Here is a 21,760-nt window from a genome sequence, read left to right on the forward strand (position 1 = left end):
TAATCTGATTTCTCTCTCCTGATCTCTATGATATTAATGAGCGGAAAGGAGAAAATATTCCAGATCAAGATTATAGAATTAACTCTGCAAAATTCAATGCTGGCAAAATATGACACACTGTAAATCTGGTAACTTTAATGCCTATGTATAACAATAAAACAAATACATGAAACACACAGACAATATCTAAATTAGGCTTCACAAAATAGAGAATTACATTGTATCCAATAATTGTCATGCGTAACAACCTGAAGCACACTAAACCTGCAATTTAAACATAATTCAAATAAACTTTTGATACTCATTGCACTCAACTACCTCTACAAAAATGAGAATAATAATCCTTGCAGCTGATATAACGCCTTATCACATCTTCGAGACATCTCAAAGCGCTTCACAGGATATACTGTAATTGTATTGTGTGTTTTTTGACAGAACAAAGCAATGGTACAAAACATGAAAACACAAACAGAACCTCTGAGAAGGCAATAATAGGTGGGGTGGAGGGGAATCATATTCTGTAGCTGTTGCTGGAAGTAAACTAGCTATGGTATAGTGTTACTCTGGAACTCTTATCCAGTGCAATTCAATTTGTTTCTACCAGGCAATAACAGATCTACAGTTTCTCAACAATGTTTTCTTAGTTGACAAACAGGTCCAATAACGTTTTATCAAAAAAAACTCTAATACTATCAGAACTAATTAATATACAATTCATATATCTTGTTCAAAAGTATTCACTGCATTGTCCCGAAAATATTAGTGTGGTCTTACGGATGTATCACCATATCTGGAGCGCTTATAGTAACTATCTGCATCCTGTTTCATTTTACTCTTTTGTGCCACAAATCAAAACATGGCACCACATGCAGTCTCACGTATTTCTGTCCATTGAATGAACACTCAAGGCACCCGTATACAGTCTCTCTCCGTGAACTACCCATGCCACAGAGAACACAGGGTCCTTTGGAGATATTATGATTGAGCAGATTTACCCGTGTGTGTGCATTGTCACTGAGGTAGGTCGTGGAAATGTCGGTCATGCTTGTAGCTTTTTCGTAATAGTCAGCGACCAAATCCTCCAAATAAGGGTCTGAGTTTGTGGAAATATCCGCCAACTTTCCATCTATGCAAAAACAAACAACAGATAACAAGAGTTATGTTCATTGAAACTTAATTAAACACAAGTTCCTGGGACACAATTTCCCTACTAATAAAAGTTGAGAGTGACAAGCTAAAGTCCTGTCTGCCTGCTGGATGCATAAATACAATATGATTGGCAGATGTCCCTCCCATTTCCTTTATTTTCTAGTTGTAGCAAGCTATCTCTGATTCCTGAAGAAGTGACATTTGGGTCATTGATTATTCTAATGTGATGTGTGTATTGGGGCTTCTCGCACTCTGAAATACTGTAATTAGTGGGATAGGATACCAGTCACATTGATAGATAAGTTAGTGTGTAAAAAAGAAAAGGCACAAAATTAGAAAAGAAAACGGGTAATTCAAATGGCCACTTCCAATAACCCTTTCCAGCTCATAACAAGAAGTTACATCCCAACACAACAATTAAAGATCGAAGTAAAGCAAAATATCCACCAACAGTGATACATTTCAATTTCTAGGTAATCAATCTAAGTTCTTTATAGTTTCAATAAAAGTTGGATTTAAATTCCATTCAGCAGTCAATGTCAATGAAATTGCATTATTCACATTTAAAATGACAAAAATATAGGCATTTATTTTTTCGTGAGAATTCAGCAAGTAGTTTAGCAAAGCTATGATTATCTTAATAAGTGAACAGTGTACCATACTTAAGCTTAACATTTTTTTTAAAAATAGCTGGTTTAGGAGTCAATGCACATTAAGTTGGTGCTCCCTGACAAACTGGAAGTAAAGAACAACCCAAGATCCTTTGTGCTGGCATTCTACCAAAGAAGCTTAAATCCATGATACGTTTCACTAGATGGTGCTGTCCTTACACCCATTTATGATATCTTGAACACTAATACAATTCATCAATGTAAGTCTGCAGACAACGGGGGCTAACAGCTTCCTCTCTATTATTATTATAGTTGTTAAAATTACAAAATATTAATATGTCTGACTACAGTAGTTTCACTAATGGTCCTCCAACTGAAGCCTGTTTCAGTAATCATGCTCCACAAAGATAAAATAGAAATGAAATAGTGGCGTAATAGGGAATAATGTGGGGACTCAAACACATCTACAAATACCTGATATGAGAACACAATAACTCCAGAAGGGGCAACCTTTCCAAAAGCGAGGTATCTGCCAAATAATTTAACTGCTCCATTCTACTCAGTGTCAATATCACGCTCCAAGGAGCTTTAAGAAGAAATGGGTGCACAGTCAGTGATTGATTGCTGTTTCTGCACCATTACCCTTCACTGCTGCATAACACTCACTTCACTCACCAATGACTTAGCATCAATTGACTCAGAATCATCTAAGATGCTCTGCTAACCACACAAAGTACATTCACTACCCGCTTAGGAGGCTTTTTCCTAAATCTTTTTTTATAATTTATATGGTATGAAGAGCATCTGTATAAAAAGAGGGGTGGAATATCATTGAAATCCCATTCAATCACAACTATCATTAGTGAGTTATCAGCTCAGTCTACCTGTGAAATATAAATCATATCTGTTGCGTGTCTTTTTTTTGGCCTAATGCTGTAAATCACAAACAGAATACAATGCACATCCTTCATTAATAAGTACAAAGATATACAGGACATCTTTGTGAAAGTTTTTATTTATTATTCTAAAAATCTGTGTCAGACATCCAGACCTTTGTAAGTATCTATATTACCGCCATTCTAAATATGACTGCTGACTAAGAGTGTTCAATGAGAAGCATCAAGAATAATACATACCTGACCTGAATGGGCTGCCATAAAAGAACTCTGACAGACATCGTCGCAGTCTCCACACTGAAAATCGTCCCATCAAACCACCCAACTGCTCCGTTATTTGTTCTTTTTCAAACCCACCTTCTGATTCAGATGTAACACAGAGATCTTTGAGCAAAGTGAAATGCAGATTTAAACAATTAAGCTACAATATTTTTATAATAAAATAATTATGCTATTCACCTCGATTAAGTAGTTCAAGCAATGCTTATTGATTGCCCCACCCCCCACCCCCAGCCATGGGTAAGTAGCTATCAAAATTTACTGGCAAGGCTCCATTTTGGAAGAGGGGAGACTGGCACCTGTCTAACTACAGTAGAAAGAAAAATAGGAGTCAAACACCTTCATGAGAGAAAAAGAGAAAGATTCCAAAAGTAACAATATTAATAATTGTTTAAATAGTTACTGTACTGAATGTTCTTCAATTTGAAAACAGCTTTAACACAGTTACTTACCAAAATGGCCATCTAATCGGATGTAAAGTTCAAATACACTAAATGCAATAGTTGTATGAGCTGGGATAACAATGGCTTTGTCTCGTCCTTTATGATTTCGTCCATCATCAATCTGAAACTGGCACCAAAATGATTCTTTTAAGAAAGCAACATTTCTTTTTACAGATTAGCAGTAGATTGAAGATGTACGTAAATACTATTCAGCATATTTTATAGAAAATAAAAAGTTCCACATAGTGAAGTGCCTCAGAAATATACTGAGGCACAATTTCTCTTTAACCTCACCTTCACTGTGAAATTACATTTAAGTTTTGGAATATGGTTGAATTGTTATTTGTAATGATATTCTTATAATTTAAATGCAAAGTTTCAACTTACCCGCATCGTTTTTCTTCTCATGCCTGCATGCACAGTGAGTGAGCATTGCCGGGTTGTCCGAATGCTCTCCATGACAATACAGAGTACAGCACGCCGGCTTTCTTTCATTTGACGGACAAGGCAATGTTCAAGGTCAACTTTTCTAAGGAGACATGAGAAGAGTAATCTACTTACAAATCTAAGGAAGAACTAGGACCTTGGAAGTTTTTTTTGTGAATGATATGTTCAGCGATATCACGCCAATTTTGTTTATCATTAATGAGCAGTAACAAGATTGCAAGAGAGATATGGATGAGGAAGGACTTCAGGGCCATTTGATCTCATATTTCCAGAAATCCCCACTCTATTATTTCCCCATTACATCATTAAGCTGTTTCCCGGGCTCAATCATCCTTCCTGAAAGCAATCTCAAATGTTAATAATCCTTTGTGTAAAGTCAATTTACTAATGTATAATTTCAAAGATAAGTGCTAAAACATTTTAAAATAGTGTTACCAAAATATCTCGGAAATGAATTACCTATTAATCTCCCTGAGGAGGGCTGGCACCTCCACCTCATGTTTCGTTACTATTCCAAATGAAGCTTTCACTGCTACGGAGTCCGAGCCGGCAATCTTAAAACCAACATCATGAATAACTTGGTTTCCAAGTCTCCCATTTAAGGAAACGTCAGATTTGTCTTCATAATTGAGAAGCTGATATGAGGAGACACCTATAAAGTGAATAAAATAAATGAGTTTAATTATCTGAGCTGGTAAAATAAATTCATATAAATATTAGCCCATACTCTGGTCATATTTGTGCCAAATATGATGGCATATTCAATGTAGCCCGTATATATTGTGCAGTTTATTGGGAATAGTGACGTACCGATATTTCTCAGTAAGTAAATACCTTTAATAATAAATAATAATAATCCTTGAATTTGCCTTTCACTTCTAGAAGACATCTTAAAGCGCTTCATGAGATTTATTGTAAAGTATAGTGACTGTGTATTTTGTAGGCAGTCACTTATACTTATAAGGTAATGAATAGTACTCTCGTAATCAGGGATAATTAATTAATAATTTAGGATTAAGTTGTTTATTTAAGATATTAAACACAGTATTTCACATAGACTTCTGAAGCAGAAGGCAGTGGAAGGACACAAATGTGCATCTAAGAAATAACATTATTGATCAATATTATATATCAGTATCAGTATCAGCTTAATTCAAACAAACCATAGTTTTATTTAACAATGAACACATGGCTAAAACAAGACAATTAGAAAAATACTTTACCAGCAGAAACCTCTTTTTCTCCCACAAGAATGTCCTTCAGAGTGAAAGGCGTAGAACTGTATTTGTTTTTTTTCCAGAAGCAAGACTTTTTTTTCTTGGTTACTAGACTAAGAGGCTGATACCTATCAGCCTCACTCAAACTAGGAACAGGGATCAATCTGCCAGTATCTCCAACCTGCTTCACAAAGTTCTTTGTAGCAGCAGAAAACATCTCTGACTGTTTTGAGCAGAACAAAACCCTTATCCAGTTTGTTACAGCTGTGACACACTGGAAATTAGACACTGAAATTTTAAACAATTAAGCAGTTCTTAAAGACAATTTTTTTAAAAAGAAACTAAGGGCTTTAAAACTCCCTGTTTCATTACTTATCAATTTCTTTGACCAATGAATGATTAGTTAAAATCAGTCCATTCTTTGACTAGTATTTTCAATGGTTCCTCTGTAACTTCCCCGTTTATTTTCTTCCTTTAACACTTCTGTTCAGCTCAAGTTTATAAATAATAAAGAAGCTGTTAACCTGATAGGGATATTTGTGACAATAGATCTTTACAGAGTGACAGGTTCATAGGAACAGGATAGCCCATTTGAGCCAATATGTCTATCATTTTATCAGCTCATGTCTGTTCTTAAATACCATTTCCATGTTTTTTTTCCATTACTGTGGGAGATTTCTTTCATATAATTGTAAATTTTATTGTATACTTATGAAATATAAAACTCTCTTAAACAGTCCTCTATATAAATAACAAAACAGCATAATTTTAAGCAGAATTAACACAAAATAATTTTTGAATTTCAGTTTCAAATGTGTTCATCCCTTGAATACAGAATATATCCCTGAATACTTCAATTATATAATTCTTCATTTATGGCGGTGCCATGGGTATCACGGTTTGGTAGCTACTGGAACTTTGATGCGGACTTGCCTGGACTGGAGGCACTTCTTGACCGACCAAGTCGATCGCGATCGATCGGTTAGAGACCCCGGTTTAGGACATCCTCGCTGATTCTGCATCCCTCTTTTTGTTCTGTCAGCCAGATCTCTGACACACGCGGAAATCCATCACCGTGTTTAAGAGTGCCCAAACCAAACAGGCGTCGGCAATGGAAATTCCCTGGATATTTATTGAAATGGAATTCGCACCCTGAATAATAATAATGCTTGCATTTGATATAGCGTTTTCATGTCTTCTAGACGTCCCAAAGCGCTTCACAGAACACACTGTAAACTGAATTGACTGTATATTTGTGGGCGAACGCGGCAGCCAATTGCGCACAGCAATGTCCCATAAACAGTCGTAGATTGAAAATGACCAATTTATTATTGTTTTTGGTTTTTTGGAGGGATTATTATCAGGCTCTGTGTGGCGTAAGGAAACTTGCCCGAGGTTTCGCCCTCTGCCTGGAATTGAACTCAGGTCTCTCACTTGCAAAGTGAGTGCTCTAACCACTGAGCTACAGGACTCCATCCTCTCCCTGAAGCTGCACATGGCGTTCACCTCGTTCGGAGACTGTTACACAAAAAAAAAACCGTGGCGAAGGTTGGCAAGCATCAAGGCTTGGGGGGGGGGGGGGGGGGGGACCTCAAGAGTGTGCGTTGAAGTGACCGCAAGTCTGACCAGCTAAAACCGCAAGGCTTGCCATGGAGGGCACTGCCCGCTGCTTTTTTATTGTTGTTGTTGTTGCGGCGGCGGCACGTCCAGTTAGGACCTCGCGACCCGGTTACGGTTCGGAAACAATTGAATGGGATTGGCGGCTGACCGCGAATCGGAGGTGGGGGTGGAGGGGGGGGATTGGAGCACGATTTTCAAACTTGCCCGCATTTTAGGCAGCGGGGAGAAAGGAGGAGGACATGGGACGCCCTTCCCATCCACCTGGACCACATCTCCTCCAGCTGGTGCTGATGGGCACCCCCGGTCTCCATGGTAACCGGCGACCCGGACGCTCCCAGCATGCCCGGCCGGATGGCGGGGTGGGTGGCTTACGTCACACCGACTGGAACTACATCTCCCAGCATGCCCGCTCGGGACAGCGAGTGGGGAAGAGAGGGTGTGTGGAAGAGACTCGCGTCACCGAGTAGAACTACAACTCCCAGCATTCCCGCTCGGGGAGCGCGGGGGGGGAGAGGAGGAGGAGGAGGGTGAGAGGTCAGCGCTCTCTGCCTCCCGCTCTCCAGCTCGCGCAGGAAGAGGCCGGCGGTTGGGGGGCGCCCGGGCGCAGGGCCACGTTTTTTTTTCCGCTCTCTCTCGCGCGCGCGCGCGCGGCGGCTGTAAACCCGAACACACCGCCGGGGAAGGGAGAGACGGACCATCGGGGACCATGTCTGAGGAAAGGTTTACAGCCGCGTCCAAGAGGAGCTCAGGGTACTGCAGGTGAGGCGGTGTCCGCCCCGCGGGCTCGCGTGAGGCCGGGCCGAGCCGAGCGCCTCACGCTGCCCCGCGCGCACCTATGGCGCTCCTTCTCCTCTCCCCCTCCTTCCCTCCCTCCCTCTCTCTCTCTCTCTGGGCCCCTTTAACCCAAAGCTCTCCCGCCTTCTTCCTTCTGCGCTTTATTCGCGCGCGCGCGCGCGTGTGTGTGTGTGTGCGAGTGAGAGAGAGAGTGAGAGACAGAGTGAGAGTGAGAGGGAGCGATGGGGTTTCACCGCGTATCAGACGCCGGGTATGTTGTCCGTCCGTCCTGTCGTCTTTATTTGATTTCGCTCTCCCCGTCGAGAGAGCCACGAAGGGGAGAGGCCAACCCCGAGCCCAGTTCGCAGCCTGACCCGAGGGAGGGGAGGGGGGCGGGAGTTCAACTTGGGGGGGGTTTCATTTCTTTTCTAAAACCCCCCCCAAAAAAAAATCTCTCTCTCTCTCTCTCTCTCTCTGTATATTTGAACCCTCCCTTAGTTTAGATCAAATGATTGCCGCCATCCCCGGGAAGACCCCGATCAGCCTACTCCAGGAATACTGCACAAGGAATGGGAACAGCCCCCAGTACGAGCTGGTGACGTCTGAAGGCCAAGCTCACCTGCCCTGTTTCGTCTACAAAGTTGTGGTGGGAGAAGTGAGCTGCACAGGTTTGTCAAACGTCGGTGTGTTTCCCCCCCCCCCCCCCACCTTTGTGCCGTTTGCCGACTAATAACGCGCGCCCCGGCGCTGCCCGCCAGCCTCCCGAGGAGACCGAAGACGGGGACGCGCCCTCGAATAGGAAGGACGAAACGCGAGGGCCGGGAAAGATCGTCAACAGCATCGGAAGGAGAATTATACGTTAGCGTATATATGTCAGTGATCTGTGCGGCGGCCCCTGGCTGCCGGCTCCCAATTGACGCAGACCGGATGAACCTAATAGAAGTACTGCAAATGCTGAGGACTAGCTTGCAGTTACGGTATTTTTTTAAAAAAATGAATCCCCTAATAAGGAATGCAAGACACAAAGGTTTCCAATTGAGAGGAACGCCACTCTGATGTAGTCTACTTCTAGAGAGGCGTTTTCAAGGTTTGTCAGGAATTGTGACATGATTCCTTATGATGGCATCCTTTTGACAAGTACTGCAAATTAGACCCAGGTGGTTTATTTTTAATTGCATATTTTTGTACAGAAGTAAAACGCTTGCATACTATGCTTTTACAGTAATGTACATAAATACTGGGCTGCCTTCAAAATCATACTATAAGTTTAAAAAAGGATTGTTTTCAGAAATCTGAATAAAAGAAAATCTTGCTTTGTTTTTCAAATAGGCATGAAAAAGGTCAACTAATAAAATGCAAGCGGTATATATTGATAAGAAAGGAAGATTTCATTCCTTGATGACTATACTGTAATGTCCGCTGATGCAACACAAACTACAATAGGTGAATAAATGTGCACTCATGGCAAATGCTCCATATTACTATGAAAACAAATTTAGACTGTTCCTCACTGTTCTGCTAAGGCTCAGTGACTGAGCAGCGTTGATGACAGTAAGATATACGCGATACAAATTGGTACTAGATAAAAGACACGGGTCAAGGACATGTTGAATTTGCTGTTTTTTTTCCAATTGGAGAATTGAACCAAAGAACAGCTCTATATCTTGACCTGTCCACTCTCTTACAAGTCCAGTTAACAGCTAGCATCTTTTACATTTGATGACCTTTTTCTGAAATGTTCTATCTATCTGGCTTCTCTGATATCAAATGAAACGCTCATATCCGACCTCCTTTGGTAGAGTTGCTACAAAGAAGCTTAGTTTCGTCTCATGCCACGTTTCTTTTCACCTTAACAAGCAACTATAAAACTTGATTCATCTTTATTTTTGATTCATGTTATTATTTTGTATCATAATCTTGCACTTGATATACCTATCACATTGAAATGTCTCTCAAAGTGCTTCAAAGAACTAGTTACTTTTAAGTGGAGTGACTACTTGTAGGGCAATGAAGCAGCCAATTTGGCAACAACGATCAATAATGGAGTCTGCAGTCATAGCATTTTCTATTCGGTATTAATGAAAGTCATAATCTTTTGCTTGTATAGTAAGCTTTCTCCATGCCACACAGAATTAATAAATCTTCCTATGTTTCAGGTTTTATTAAATCAGTACCAACTTTCTAAATGTATTTTTCAATTATAGTTAAGCCAGTTCAAATGTTTCTTTCCAAGAATAGATAATAATTGGTATTTTCACGGTTGTAGGTGAGGGTCCAAGCAAGAAAGCAGCAAAACACAAAGCGGCTGAAGCTGTACTTCATGTTCTGAATGAAGGAGCTCTGCAAGACCTTGTATATAATTGCATGAGGTGAGAGGCAAGGTGGATTTTATACATGGGTCAATATTTTGTATCTGATTATTGCCTTAATATTAATATTAATGAATCAAAAACACAATAGCCGCAATCTGGACTGATTCCTACTGGTAATGGGATTTGCAGTATGCCAAGCCATGTGAACCCTGCTCTTGACTGCCATCAGAGCGTAATGCCTGTGATGAGTGGCGAGCATCCTCTTCAGTATTTATAAGGTCTTGGAAATCCAGGTTGCGACTATCCCATTTTTAACCCAATTACAAACATTGGATTTAACATTAGATTTACTTTTCTGATCATTGAGTATTTTTGTCTAGAGTATTTGCAGCAATGTCAGGTAATCGGTGTTTCGAAAAGTCGCTAGCAATGTAATTAATAATAAATATCGACAGATCTGGCTGGACCTTATCAAAACTTAGCGCTCCGCCCTCAACTCCGCTATCTTTATGCAGTTGAATGTCAACAAGACCGAGGCCCTCCTGATTGGCTTCTCAGGCGCTGACTGCATCACCATCCAAGGATGCATATTCCACCTTACTGAGCCAGTCTGGAACATTGGCGTCTTGTTTGTCCCTCAACTATCTACCCCACATCCGTGCCACGATCCACTCTGCTTTCCCGCACCTCCACAACATCGCCTGACTCCGCCACTGTCTCACACCGCAGACCCCCGAGACCCTCATACACACATAACATCCAGGCTTGTGCAAACTCCCTGCTTGTCGGCCTCCCCAACTCCTCCCTCCATAGGCTGCAGATCATCCAGAATTCTGAAACCTGTGTCCTATCCCGCACCAGGCTCCGTGCCCCTATTACCACCATCCTCTCCTAACTCCTATCACATAGAGGATACAGTTCAAGATTCTGGTCCTTACATTCAAAGCCCTCCATGGCCTTGCTCCCCCTACCTCTGAGACCTCTTAACCACCTATCAACCTGCCCGCTCCCTCTGCTCCCACCTCACCCGTCCCACTATTGGCATGTGGGCCTTCAGCCACTCTGCCTCTCACCCTCTAGAACTCCATACTGCAGTCCCTCCGCCTCACCCCCTCCCTTTCCTTCTTCACGACCCTTCTCAAGACCCTCCTTTTTGACCATGCCTTCGATCACCCTCCTTCTCCCTCCCCACCCCCCCCCGCCTTCCATCCTCCCCGATCCCGATCCCCAGCTCTGGTCCAAAACACTGGTTGTCCAGTGCCCTGGGAAGTCCTCCCAACGTGAAAGGCGCTATACAAATGAAATTTTGTTGTTGTTGTTGAAGCTCTGTGGGTACGTTAAAACAGGTTTTGTGAAATTTGTTAACTTTTTCAGCTACCCTTTGCCAAATTCTCAGCCTCTTATTTGCTCAACGCCGCCACAAAATCAAACCAACCACATTGGCATACTACAGGTAAGAGGGGAATAGATTCCCTCCTTCAGTTTTGATATTTTAGTTGGAATGTAGAATTTGGGGGATAGCGGTTTCCAAGAATATTTTAAGAAATTTCTGACTCTTATTAAGTTATCTTCAGTAACTTATTCCCATTATAGGATCATGGTTGTAAGATTTGTCCAGTGAAATTACTAACCTACGGTTTACTAGGAAATGGTTGTGCAGAAAGGATGGAGAATTCCGGAGTACACCTTTACCCAGGAATCGGGCCCCGCTCACAAGAAAGAGTTCACAATAATCTGCAGAGTAGAATCATTTGTAGAGACAGGTAAGAATCGTCACAGTACAGTGTATCAGCATCTGAATTGCAAAAACCTTTGTGGAATAGAGTAGCTTGAAAAGGACGTTTATAATTCACTATTTGTGAACAATGATCACGGAATACCTTGAGTAAATAAAACTGTAAGAACAATCACAAACAAACATGGTCCAGAATCAATGCTTGCATGTTGCTAAATACCATTACTAAAATATGATTCTGTCATTCAAGACGTCTTTTGCAGGAAATTAACTACAACCTATTGATTATTGGATATAGTTTAGGGTTTGAATATAAAGCTAATATCTTCCTGAATGAACCATATGTATGTATGTAGCAATATTATCCATTTAATACACAGAGCAAAATATCATTTTTAACACCAGCCTAGATTGACAAAACAAATGCATTGTACCAATCAATACTAGCTGGTTATTGGCAAGTTTTTTACTGATTAGAACTCATATTTGTAGGTTAAAAAAGACTTAACAGTACAGAAATTAGACCTTTGTTTTTGAAGATTTTAGAACAAATCATAGCATTAACATTGAAAATTCTGGTTCCAATGCGTAGGCTGTGGTACATCAAAAAAATTAGCAAAACGAGATGCCGCAGAAAAGATGTTTGCAAAACTACAGAATATTCCTGCAGGCTGGATGGGAGGGGAGGAGTTGGACACTGGTGGCATCTCAATGGTGAGCTACAGTGAACATACTTGTGAGTTAAGAGATTTGTTGGTAACAACAACAAATTACATTTGGATATTGCCTATCATATGGGGAGGACCCAAGCTGGGGGTTGGGATCAGGAGGGCAGGGAGGGCAGAGTTAGGTGACCGAAGGTGCCATCGAAGAGGAGGTTCTTGAGACACAGGTGGGTGCGAGGCAAAGGGACTGAGATTGAGTTCCATAAAGTGGGAGAAGAGAGGCTGAAAGTGCAACCACCGATGGTGGGGCGGTCGGGGTGGGGTATATGGAACAGGCCGCAGCCTGCTGAGCAGAGGGAGGGAACAGGTCGATATAGAGTGAATAGTCCTTTGAAAAACAAAACAACAGCATTTTTTTAAAACTTGCCGCCAGGCATGTAGCAAAGTTGGATTCATAACCCTGATCTTTACACACATTTAAAGATTGAGATGCACATGTCTGGGTGTTTTACCATCGTCCATACACTCCACTGAAATGAAAGCCACAAATTATACACACTTACTGAAATTGGAGTTCACTCTCTGTATAAATTGTTTTAGTCTTTTATTGGATGCTTGAAATTTAAAATGTTCCTATGCCTCAAGACAAGACTCAAACAATCTTATTTATGAAATAATTTTTTTTTAGCTTCTAGTTTTGAGAGGACAAAATGTTAGCAAAATATATTGTCAAGATTTAAGCATTATGAGTTCAGAGTATTAAACAAACTAAATCAGTTTGGTTCATATTCTAAAGAAACATTGTGCTTCAGATACCTGGAAATAAATGGGATAGTCCACAGCCAAAAGGGATTGCTTGCACCTGGGACGTACTAAGAAATTCACCTGGAGAGAAAATTAACCAGCTCAAGAGAAGCCCCCTCAGCATTCCTAATTCTGACTACACCCAGATGCTTGGGGAAGTGGTGGATGAACAAAGATTTGACGTCACCTACCTGGACATAGGTAAGTCTGTTGTGCCAGACTGATCTCATCATGTTCCAATGCTGCCATTTTCTCAAAAATGAACAGATTTATTTATAATGTTAGCGAAAATCACATTGAGAACTAAGTATTTGAATACTGTATAACTACCATTCAAAATACAATTACATTCGCATTTTGATAAGTTCAAAATAAGGATACAAATCGTGGTGTTTTGCAAAATCCTGTTAATCCTAAATTCTTGCAACAACAAATTGCATTTATATAGCACATTCCAAATCAGGATGACATTCCGAGGTGCTGTATGAAAGCTCTGAGCAGATTTCAGTTCAAGTCAGTTGGAAAAAATAAATTTACAGATTTAACAATACCTCTCCTTTTCATCCTAATCTTAACATAAGGGGCTAAATAACTTTTATTTACTAGAATTCTGTTTTTGCCACTGGGATGGTCCACAGCCAAAAGGGATACAGATTTAAATTACATTGATCTGTGTTTTAAATGTATATGTATGATAGTTGAATCATATTTGTAGTTTTCTAATTGATTTTTGATTTAGTTTTGTCTATTGACTTTAACTGAATTCTGCTCAGAGATGTCTTACATTGACTGATTGTTGATTTTTAAAAGACAATTGCTGGCTTATGATAATAATAATCCTTGCATTTGATATAGCGCTTTTCACGTCTTCTAGACGTCTCAAAGTTCTTCACAGAATATGCTGTAAAGTGAATTATACTAATGATGATGGCTGTGAGGTCTTCTGTTTATTTTGAATGAAGCATGAAAAATGAACAAATTGTCTTGTGTTACAGATGAGCTGAGTGTCAATGGCCAGTATCAGTGTTTGGCTGAACTCTCAACTCAGCCAGTTACTGTGTGCCACGGGACGGGAATCTCTCGAGGTAATGCACACAATGACGCTGCCCACAACGCCCTGCAATATTTGAAGATTATGGCTGGAAGAAACTAAACACTCAAAAGATATATGTTCACATCTATGTGACACCATCAAAATGAAATATCGAACCCTTAAGAAAATGTACTTTTACGAGCAATGGATGTGAAGCAAAGCTGAACGGGGGATGTTAAATACACGCTCGAAGGTCTGGTTGGAAACTAGTTTTTGTGTATTCTTGAGAATACTGAGCATTTGCTTAGTATTAAAAAGCTGAACAGACTTGGACTGTTAAATGAGTTATACAGAACCTTACGGAAGCAGAATATGTTGGATTAATATCTCCGATTTCTGCTTCGCCCTGGGAAGGGGAGTGTGGTTCTTCCTAGAGGGAAAACAAAAATCCCTCAAATGGATGCCTGTTTGTGTGTGTGTATGTGCATTTTTTTAAAAAAATTGCTAATGTGTGAAGTAATTTTTTGTCCACTGGAAATATCTGCATGTTTCAAAAGATGGACTTTCCTTTTTTTAAAAAAAAAGAAATCATACTTTTGGTTAAATGCTGTAAGTAGAAGCTCCAGATATTTTTCTTTATTCCTTCAGACGAAGGGTATTTACTCCCCAGTGAAGAACATGGACCCTCAGGTTTTTTCCCTATAAATATACCCAGAGCTTGGTGCTGAACTTGGTATACAGAGAGGTTTAGCAACTACTGCTGAAGCTCCACGTTGCCAGCCGGTAAAACCACTGCTCGATGGGTAAGAGTGTCTCCGGACTGTGGTCAGGAGGACGGTGACGATAAATTCACTTTTTACACCTGTTTGTGGTGCTCACGAGGAGTTCCTGGTAAATGCTTTCCACCTAGCAAGGGCTCAGATATGTGCTTGTCAGATGTCTCGTGGCTAGTTCGTGACTATCCTCCAGGAAGGGGGTGGAATGGAGTCCACAGTATTATAGCACCTTGGAGCAGCAGGCACTTGTACCAGTGTTCTGCAATGGTAGATTATGCAGGTCCTCAACTCCTTTAGGTTTACACCTACATTCTCCGGAATTAGAGGAAACCTTATATACCTATGATTTGATCTACAATCCGAAATACCTTCTCATAAACTTCCTCCACATAATAGTTTTTGAAATGCTTACTTCACTTACTGTTTGAAGACTTGAGACTAATTGATGCTCTGTTTAACAGAAAGATTATTTTCTGAATGATTTGGTGTGTGATATCAAGTCTTTGAAATCTGGATCTACACAATAACAGCTATTAATCACATAAATTTATCATTGTATGTCACTGTATTGTATCAAGCAACGTGATTCATATAACTTATACACTTTGAAATATCCGTAATATAGACAACGAAGCACAATGTTACAGGTTAAAAAGTATCTCAGACCTGGCCAAATAGCAAAGTCTGTAGTTGCTACTTCTAATTACAAACAAAATAACCTATCATGATCATTATCCTGTAGATTACAGTAGAACCTCACTAATCCGGTCACTCAAGTGACTGGCCAAAAGTGACCTACTTAGTGAGGTGACCTGATTACTGAAATAGGTCAGGTGATTCAGGTCACTGATGTAATGTTAAGGCCATTGGTATTGGGTAAGGGTGATGAACATTCAACAACTATATTTTGCAATCTCATTAAAATAGAGGCATTGTCACATTTAAAACAAAAGCTGTCATGTAATCCGCCTACCTTTTGAGAATGCATCCAACTTGTGTTCTGCCAATGCCATAGATCACAGCTATGACTTTTGCCCTCGCTGTTTTTGATTTAAGTCCACTATCTCACGTAAGGACAAATCCTTCCGTGGTGGCATGTTTACAGTCAACAGTCACTAAATCAAAACAATGTACACACAAACCATGTGCTCTGAATACAGCACTTACCAGGAATTGGTCGCAGGAGCTCAGGTTAGGCTGCAGGCGTCAGGCAAAGATGATTTTCCACTTGCGTCGCTTTTGCGATCCCAACACCACCGCCCCGCGCACGACCAGAGCCCATTCCGCTCACATTAGCAGCATCAAGGAAATGGAGCGAGAAGCCCAAGACCTAGCGCACTGTGTACAGGTTAGTAGCGGAGGGGGGTGTTTGTTTCACGTTTGAAGTGGAAGAGGGCACTGTAGAGGCTGCAATCAATGACTGGTTGTCCTGAATAGTGAGGTGCCCAGATTACTGAAGTAGACAGACTATTTCTTAAGACAATGAAAGAGACTGAAAATGTCCCCGCAATTGTGAGGGGGCTGGATTACTGAGGTGACCACAAACCGGGTTTCAACTGCAGTTTAATCTTCCCTGTAGACCATTTAAGAGCCTTAGTTAAGGTTACCTTTAGCTATTTCCCTCAACCAACATTGGTTTGAATTTCAAGCATAATGGTGTGCCATAGTGTCAGAATTATGGTTTATCAAGGATAGTTATTTAAATCATATTTGTATCATGAAAGCATCCAATTTCAGCAATCTACACATACACTGCACATACTTGCTATTTTGAGATCATTTGGTTTCAGTTCATTGCTAATTATGGAAATAAAGGACTATGAAATACAATTCAGGAGAGTAAGAACACTTATCTGCGAACTGACATTTATTGTATGTAAACTGTTTATGGCGAAACAATGTTTATGTACTTAATGTGCTTTATAACACAAACAGTATTATAAAGCCTCAAAAAATTAATAGCATGGACCTCACACGTGTTTTTTTGACATCAAAATGGCATTTACTTTTTTCTGTAACTAAAATCCTTTGTATTTTACCGGCTGAATGAGAACTGTAAATGTTTGTGTGTGTTGTCAGCTTTCTATTTTATAGTAAAATTAAAAGTGAAATAAATGTGTGGTGTGAATTACACACTTGTGCATTGTCAGATTATGATTTTGACATTTGTCAAGACATTTAACAGTAATTTCCAAAGAAATGGATGTAGACCAACAAATTTAAACAATCCACAAATTAATGCTAATAATGTCTACTTTAGGCAACTGATCTAACCTTCACAGGTGGAAACTGAATAAAAGTGGAAGACGATCATGTGTACTCCAATAAATATATCAAATTGTGAAAACATAGCCGACATTTTTTGTAGAAAAAGATTCTAGCATTCTACAATTGATGTTTCGAACATCAGTAATAAATGGTTGTTAGCATCAAATATGTTTGCAGTGTTGTTTTTGTGCCATAGAAAGCAAATGTTAATGTTCAAGACTCATGAAATAGAGATAATTACATTATTATGTCATCGTATATGGAATATTAAGTGCTATGTGCAACATTGTTATAAGCAGAGATGTATATTGGGGTTATTCAGTTTCTGTATGAAAGCTGCAATACCATATGGTGGGGGGAAGATAATAATAATCCTTGCATTTGATACAGCGCTTTTCATGTCAGGAGGATGTCCCAAAGCGCTTCACAGAACACACTGTAAAGTGAATTAACTATATTTGTGGGCGAACGCGGCAGCCAATTGCACACAGCAATGTCCCACAAACAGTCGTAGATTGAAAATGACCAATTTATTATTGTTTTTGGTTTTGGAGGGATTATTATTAGGCTCTGTGTGGAGTAAGGAAACTTGCCCAAGGTTTCGCCCTCTGCCTGGAATTGAACTCCGGTCTCTCACTTGCAAAGCGAGTGCTCTGACCACTGAGCTACAGGACTCCAGATCTTTCAACGTGCTGTTTGGTACATCAGGGAAGGATGGAGCCATGATGGAAAAAAGTTTTTTTCATCCAATTAAAAACAATAAAATATTTGAGTTAAAAGATAACCAGACTCTATATTTTATATCCTAAAAAACAAATTGACGTCTTGAATGAGAATACTCACTCTACACAAACTGAATTCAAAAGACGTTCGCATTTTTTAAAAAAAATCACTGTTTTTGATGGTGCCATACTGTTTTATTAGAACAAGCACAAATAGCAGCAGTTTACAGAATATAATAAGGAAATATGTATATGCATTAGTTAACAATTGCACTTCTTCAGGGGTCCTTATGAAAATGCACTTCAGTAACCTATGTAAGCATCACCATCAGGTTTAGCACCAGTCACTTCGTTTCGGGCTTCTAAGAGAACAAATCATGGTAAGGCATTTGTAACATTCACGGCAGGCTAATTTTTACTTGCACATGCAATTTAATTTACGTTGTAACAGATGAAGCATTATCTCTAAACAATAGATAGTAAAAATCCATGGGTTCCCACTTAAATCAGGCGCAGCCTGAAAACATAAACAGTAAACAGTTGTCAAAATATTACAGTACTATCTGTTCACTGCAAAGCCCACTACTTACATACCAAATATACTGTCCCTTATTAATGATCCTTTAATTTACAAAGAGTTCCAGCCAGTCTTCAGGAAGGGAGGGCCAAATGAAAACAAATAAACACTAAGTAATGTTGAATAATAATAGATTCCAGTAATGCAGAAAATTCTTCACAACTCATATTGAGATACAGTGTAATGTGTGGACAAGCACTGATTTCCTTGAACTTTAATCATCTCTTCAGTTCATATAATCTTACAAAAATGTGCCGAATTGCATTTTCCTTTTCCACAAAACCTAACAGTGTTAGGACCCAGTTACTGTCAGGCAATTAAAACATTTTTGTTGAAATTAAAGGGGAGGGAAAGTTTTGTTTTCCTTTTAGCTGAATTACATATTTAGATTTTGAGACAACCTAATTCATGAAAAACAGTCTGAATTAGCTAGAAAGCAGTTATGTTGAACCCTCTGCTTTACATATATGTGCCTACTTCTCTACTAAAGACTAATTATATTTAATTTTGCAGCAATTGGACCTTAAGGCACTCGAATAAGATTACTTTTCACAAAAGTCAAACCCAAATTAATATAGTAAAAATAACTACTGCACTGATTAAATATCCCAATGTAATTCCCTAGAATAAAATGAAGAATATCTTTTAAGAAATTTAAATATGTTGGAGGAACACATTGACATGAAAAATGCGCTAAAATTATAAACAAAAATGTTATTTTCATAAACGCGAAAACTAAAATGAGTAATGAAGGTAAATTAAAGATAAATCATTGCAAAGGTGGATGAGGAACCTGGATACTGGAAAAAAAAGACTGATGATTAATACTATATTATAAGTGCAGATCAACTTTATTCACAGAATGAGTAATTTCAGTGCAACAGCAGGATTAACGATAATATTCTCATCTCTTGAAATACATTCTGTTTTTTTCTCAAAAATTAACTTATATGCACAATTAAGACAGATAGATTCTAAAGAATTAAAAAAGAATACTGTGGAAGTAGATTGGTAAAACCTGATGGTATTTACATTTCATCACACTATCCTTTTGAAAGTATAATTATAACCACAGCGATGAAAAGTAACGACTTCTACACAGTGCAACATGAAGAATCTTTGCAACGAAGGTTGAATAAATTTTATAAACGTTGGTCAATAACTGTAGTTTATATACACTTAATATATACCCTTAACTGGGATGTTCCCATCCATGAACCTCGGTACACTTAAAGGTAAGTGTAAGCTCTATCAATTTCATTTCTGAAACAAATCTATTCCCTGACGCTCCCAATGAATCCCGATTCAAGAATTGCACTGCACCACACAATCTGAAACCCTACAAAGAACCACTCTTCACTGCCTATTTTTTCGGGGTGTCCCAAATAATGGATACAAACACAGCATTTAGTCCAAATTCTTGGTTCCAAATCTCCGAAAACTTAAGAAATCTTACGAATCATCATCAGTAATTCATCAGTAATGGAAAATTGGTGGGCTGCAAAATGAAAACCAATAAAAAGTAAAACGATCAGGTAAACATTCTGCTTCAGGTTTTCGACAGGTCTTACACCAAAAGTGGAGCCATAAAACTGAATGACTTTCTTTTGACATACTGGTAAATATTGTCAGCTACCTAACGTAGCTACAATGGAAACACATAAACCCATTAGTTAAAGAGCAAAAAACATTTTTGTCTAATGCACAATCCAATGCATTATAACTAAAAGACTTAATATAATTCTGGACTGGTTTGTCTTTCTTGTAACTTTCCGGCATGGGGGGGGAAACAGCAACATTTGGAGAATCTAAATGCATTCTGCCAGCATAAATTCTGCATTATTCCATTATAAAGAGTAAGCTAAATAAGTTTTTTTTAAACAAAATAAATCAGCTAGTTGTCTGTATAGGCTATTATTAAATATAAAAAGATTAACTACTGTTCTCGCATAATTTTGTTGCATTTTAAGATTAACAAGTTCATGAACTTCACATGAGGAAAAGATTCCAATTGATTTTTGGGCAGCTCGGCGTGTGAATATATATCCTGATATGTAAAAGAGCCTAATATTTCACTGGACGGTTATTTGGAATCTAATGCTAAGGATAAAATAGATGCTGCTGCGCTCGTGAAATAGTAAAACAGTAATGATTTACACCGGTGAAAGAAACATTAGCAATCAGAGATCCAGAAAAGATCTTCTACTTTAAAAAAAAATGAATGGAAACAAATTTTTAAATTTTTTTAAAAAACTTTCATGAAGTTTAAACAGCTAATAATGTTTCAGTTTGATTACCTTCACAAGAACATACAAACGCTTCTTAATGGGAGCATCTCCTGTGCGGAGCAACACAATCCATTTATCCAACTGTAGTGTTACATCAACCGTCAATGGGAAATGAATTTGTCTCTGTGCAGATGTTCCCTTTAAATGAATGTTCAATAACCAATTTCTACTGAACTAACTTCAATCTGGGCTCCAAGACTGAACGGGCTGACATAAAACTACAAACAATTGACTGAAATCAATTCCTAAATAACTGATGTACTTAACTGTTCTGCTAATTGATGTGCCTTTTTTTCCCTGTTTGTGCATACATGTTGGATATAAAAAAAACACATTTTTAGCATCAAATAGTGCATATATTGCTGATAAATACTAGACACAAACTCAAATGATGACACTGAACACAAATATAGGACCACCAAAGTAATGGTAGAAGAAAGCAATTACAAATGCTTCATGATATGTTTTAGACCATGAATAAATGATGACCAGTGACCTAATTATTCTTTTGTACTCGAGGCACATTAATCTTTGATATGGTACATTACACTATTTGTAAAGTGGTTTGACCTATGTAGATTCCAAAGGAAAGAATTTACTATTTTAATGCGTGAAGAACGAAGATGAAAAGCTTTAGCAAAGAAATAGCTTGACAAACCGTAATAAATGCTTCTTTAAGACGAATATGCTTTATAAATACATGGCTGTTACACAGCCTTTCCTAGTCATTGTGCATTCCCTTTAAATGACACTTTTGGTTTACCAAAAATTCACAGCTTTAGTGTAAAACAAAAGTTATAACCAACAGTGTTTTGGGTCATGATCAAACATACAATAGATGTCCATTATTACAGACATACTTAGCATTCGAGATGACCTGCTGAACCTCATGACCGCAATAAGCTATATCAAATAGCAAACTTTATGCATAGTTAATATTTTCTTTCTGAAGAATGTTAGTTTTCCTTCATAATCAATTACCAGAGTGTTGAACTTTCTAATTTACTGAATCCAGGATCCTTTCGTAGTTCCCAGTAGTTTCCGTTGCTCACCCATGATTCTCTTTGGTTCCCCTCAGATACTTTCCTGCATATTAAATGAAAATAATAATCCTGACGTTTGATAGAGCATCTCATCGCATTGT

At 38.9% G+C, this 21,760-nt stretch overlaps 3 protein-coding genes across 7 annotated transcripts in view; 1 reads left to right on the top strand and 2 right to left on the bottom strand.

Annotated features, from left to right (window-relative positions):
• Window positions 1–410: 410 nt before the first annotated feature.
• Window positions 411–5,259, bottom strand: pjvk (pejvakin). 3 transcript variants are annotated; one of them, XM_042336463.1, is made up of 6 exons: window positions 5,049–5,259; window positions 4,285–4,477; window positions 3,766–3,907; window positions 3,388–3,505; window positions 2,912–3,040; window positions 411–1,126 (listed from the first exon to the last, which is right to left on the bottom strand). In XM_042336463.1, the coding sequence occupies exons 1-6, from the start codon at window positions 5,257–5,259 to the stop codon at window positions 825–827; spliced, it is 1,095 nt and encodes a 364-aa protein (XP_042192397.1). In that variant the 3' UTR covers window positions 411–824. The 3 variants fall into 3 exon arrangements, with proteins under 3 accessions (XP_042192397.1, XP_007888272.1, XP_042192398.1); XM_007890081.2 differs by having other exon boundaries at window positions 2,897–3,040; XM_042336464.1 differs by lacking the exon at window positions 2,912–3,040.
• A 2,050-nt stretch (window positions 5,260–7,309) lies between these two features.
• prkra (protein kinase, interferon-inducible double stranded RNA dependent activator) lies at window positions 7,310–17,195 on the top strand. Of its 3 annotated transcripts, none has more exons than XM_042336368.1 (8): window positions 7,310–7,421; window positions 7,935–8,104; window positions 9,703–9,805; window positions 11,123–11,201; window positions 11,394–11,511; window positions 12,076–12,197; window positions 12,961–13,153; window positions 13,948–17,195. In XM_042336368.1, the coding sequence occupies exons 1-8, from the start codon at window positions 7,369–7,371 to the stop codon at window positions 14,103–14,105; spliced, it is 996 nt and encodes a 331-aa protein (XP_042192302.1). In that variant the 5' UTR covers window positions 7,310–7,368; the 3' UTR covers window positions 14,106–17,195. The 3 variants fall into 3 exon arrangements, with proteins under 3 accessions (XP_042192302.1, XP_042192303.1, XP_007888271.1); XM_042336369.1 differs by having other exon boundaries at window positions 7,403–7,421; window positions 7,940–8,104; XM_007890080.2 differs by lacking the exon at window positions 7,310–7,421 and adding an exon at window positions 7,629–7,707.
• A 4,398-nt stretch (window positions 17,196–21,593) lies between these two features.
• The window catches only part of osbpl6 (oxysterol binding protein-like 6), a 52,289-nt gene continuing 52,122 nt past the window's right edge, over window positions 21,594–21,760 (bottom strand). Inside the window, exon 24 of the mRNA XM_042336281.1 lies at window positions 21,594–21,702. Within this exon, the coding sequence (XP_042192215.1) occupies window positions 21,594–21,702 (109 nt within the window). The remainder of the gene's footprint in view (window positions 21,703–21,760) is intronic.

Source organism: Callorhinchus milii, unplaced genomic scaffold (genome assembly GCF_018977255.1).
Source record: "Callorhinchus milii isolate IMCB2004 unplaced genomic scaffold, IMCB_Cmil_1.0 Scaffold6, whole genome shotgun sequence".
In the NCBI taxonomy this organism is placed as follows: domain Eukaryota; kingdom Metazoa; phylum Chordata; class Chondrichthyes; order Chimaeriformes; family Callorhinchidae; genus Callorhinchus; species Callorhinchus milii.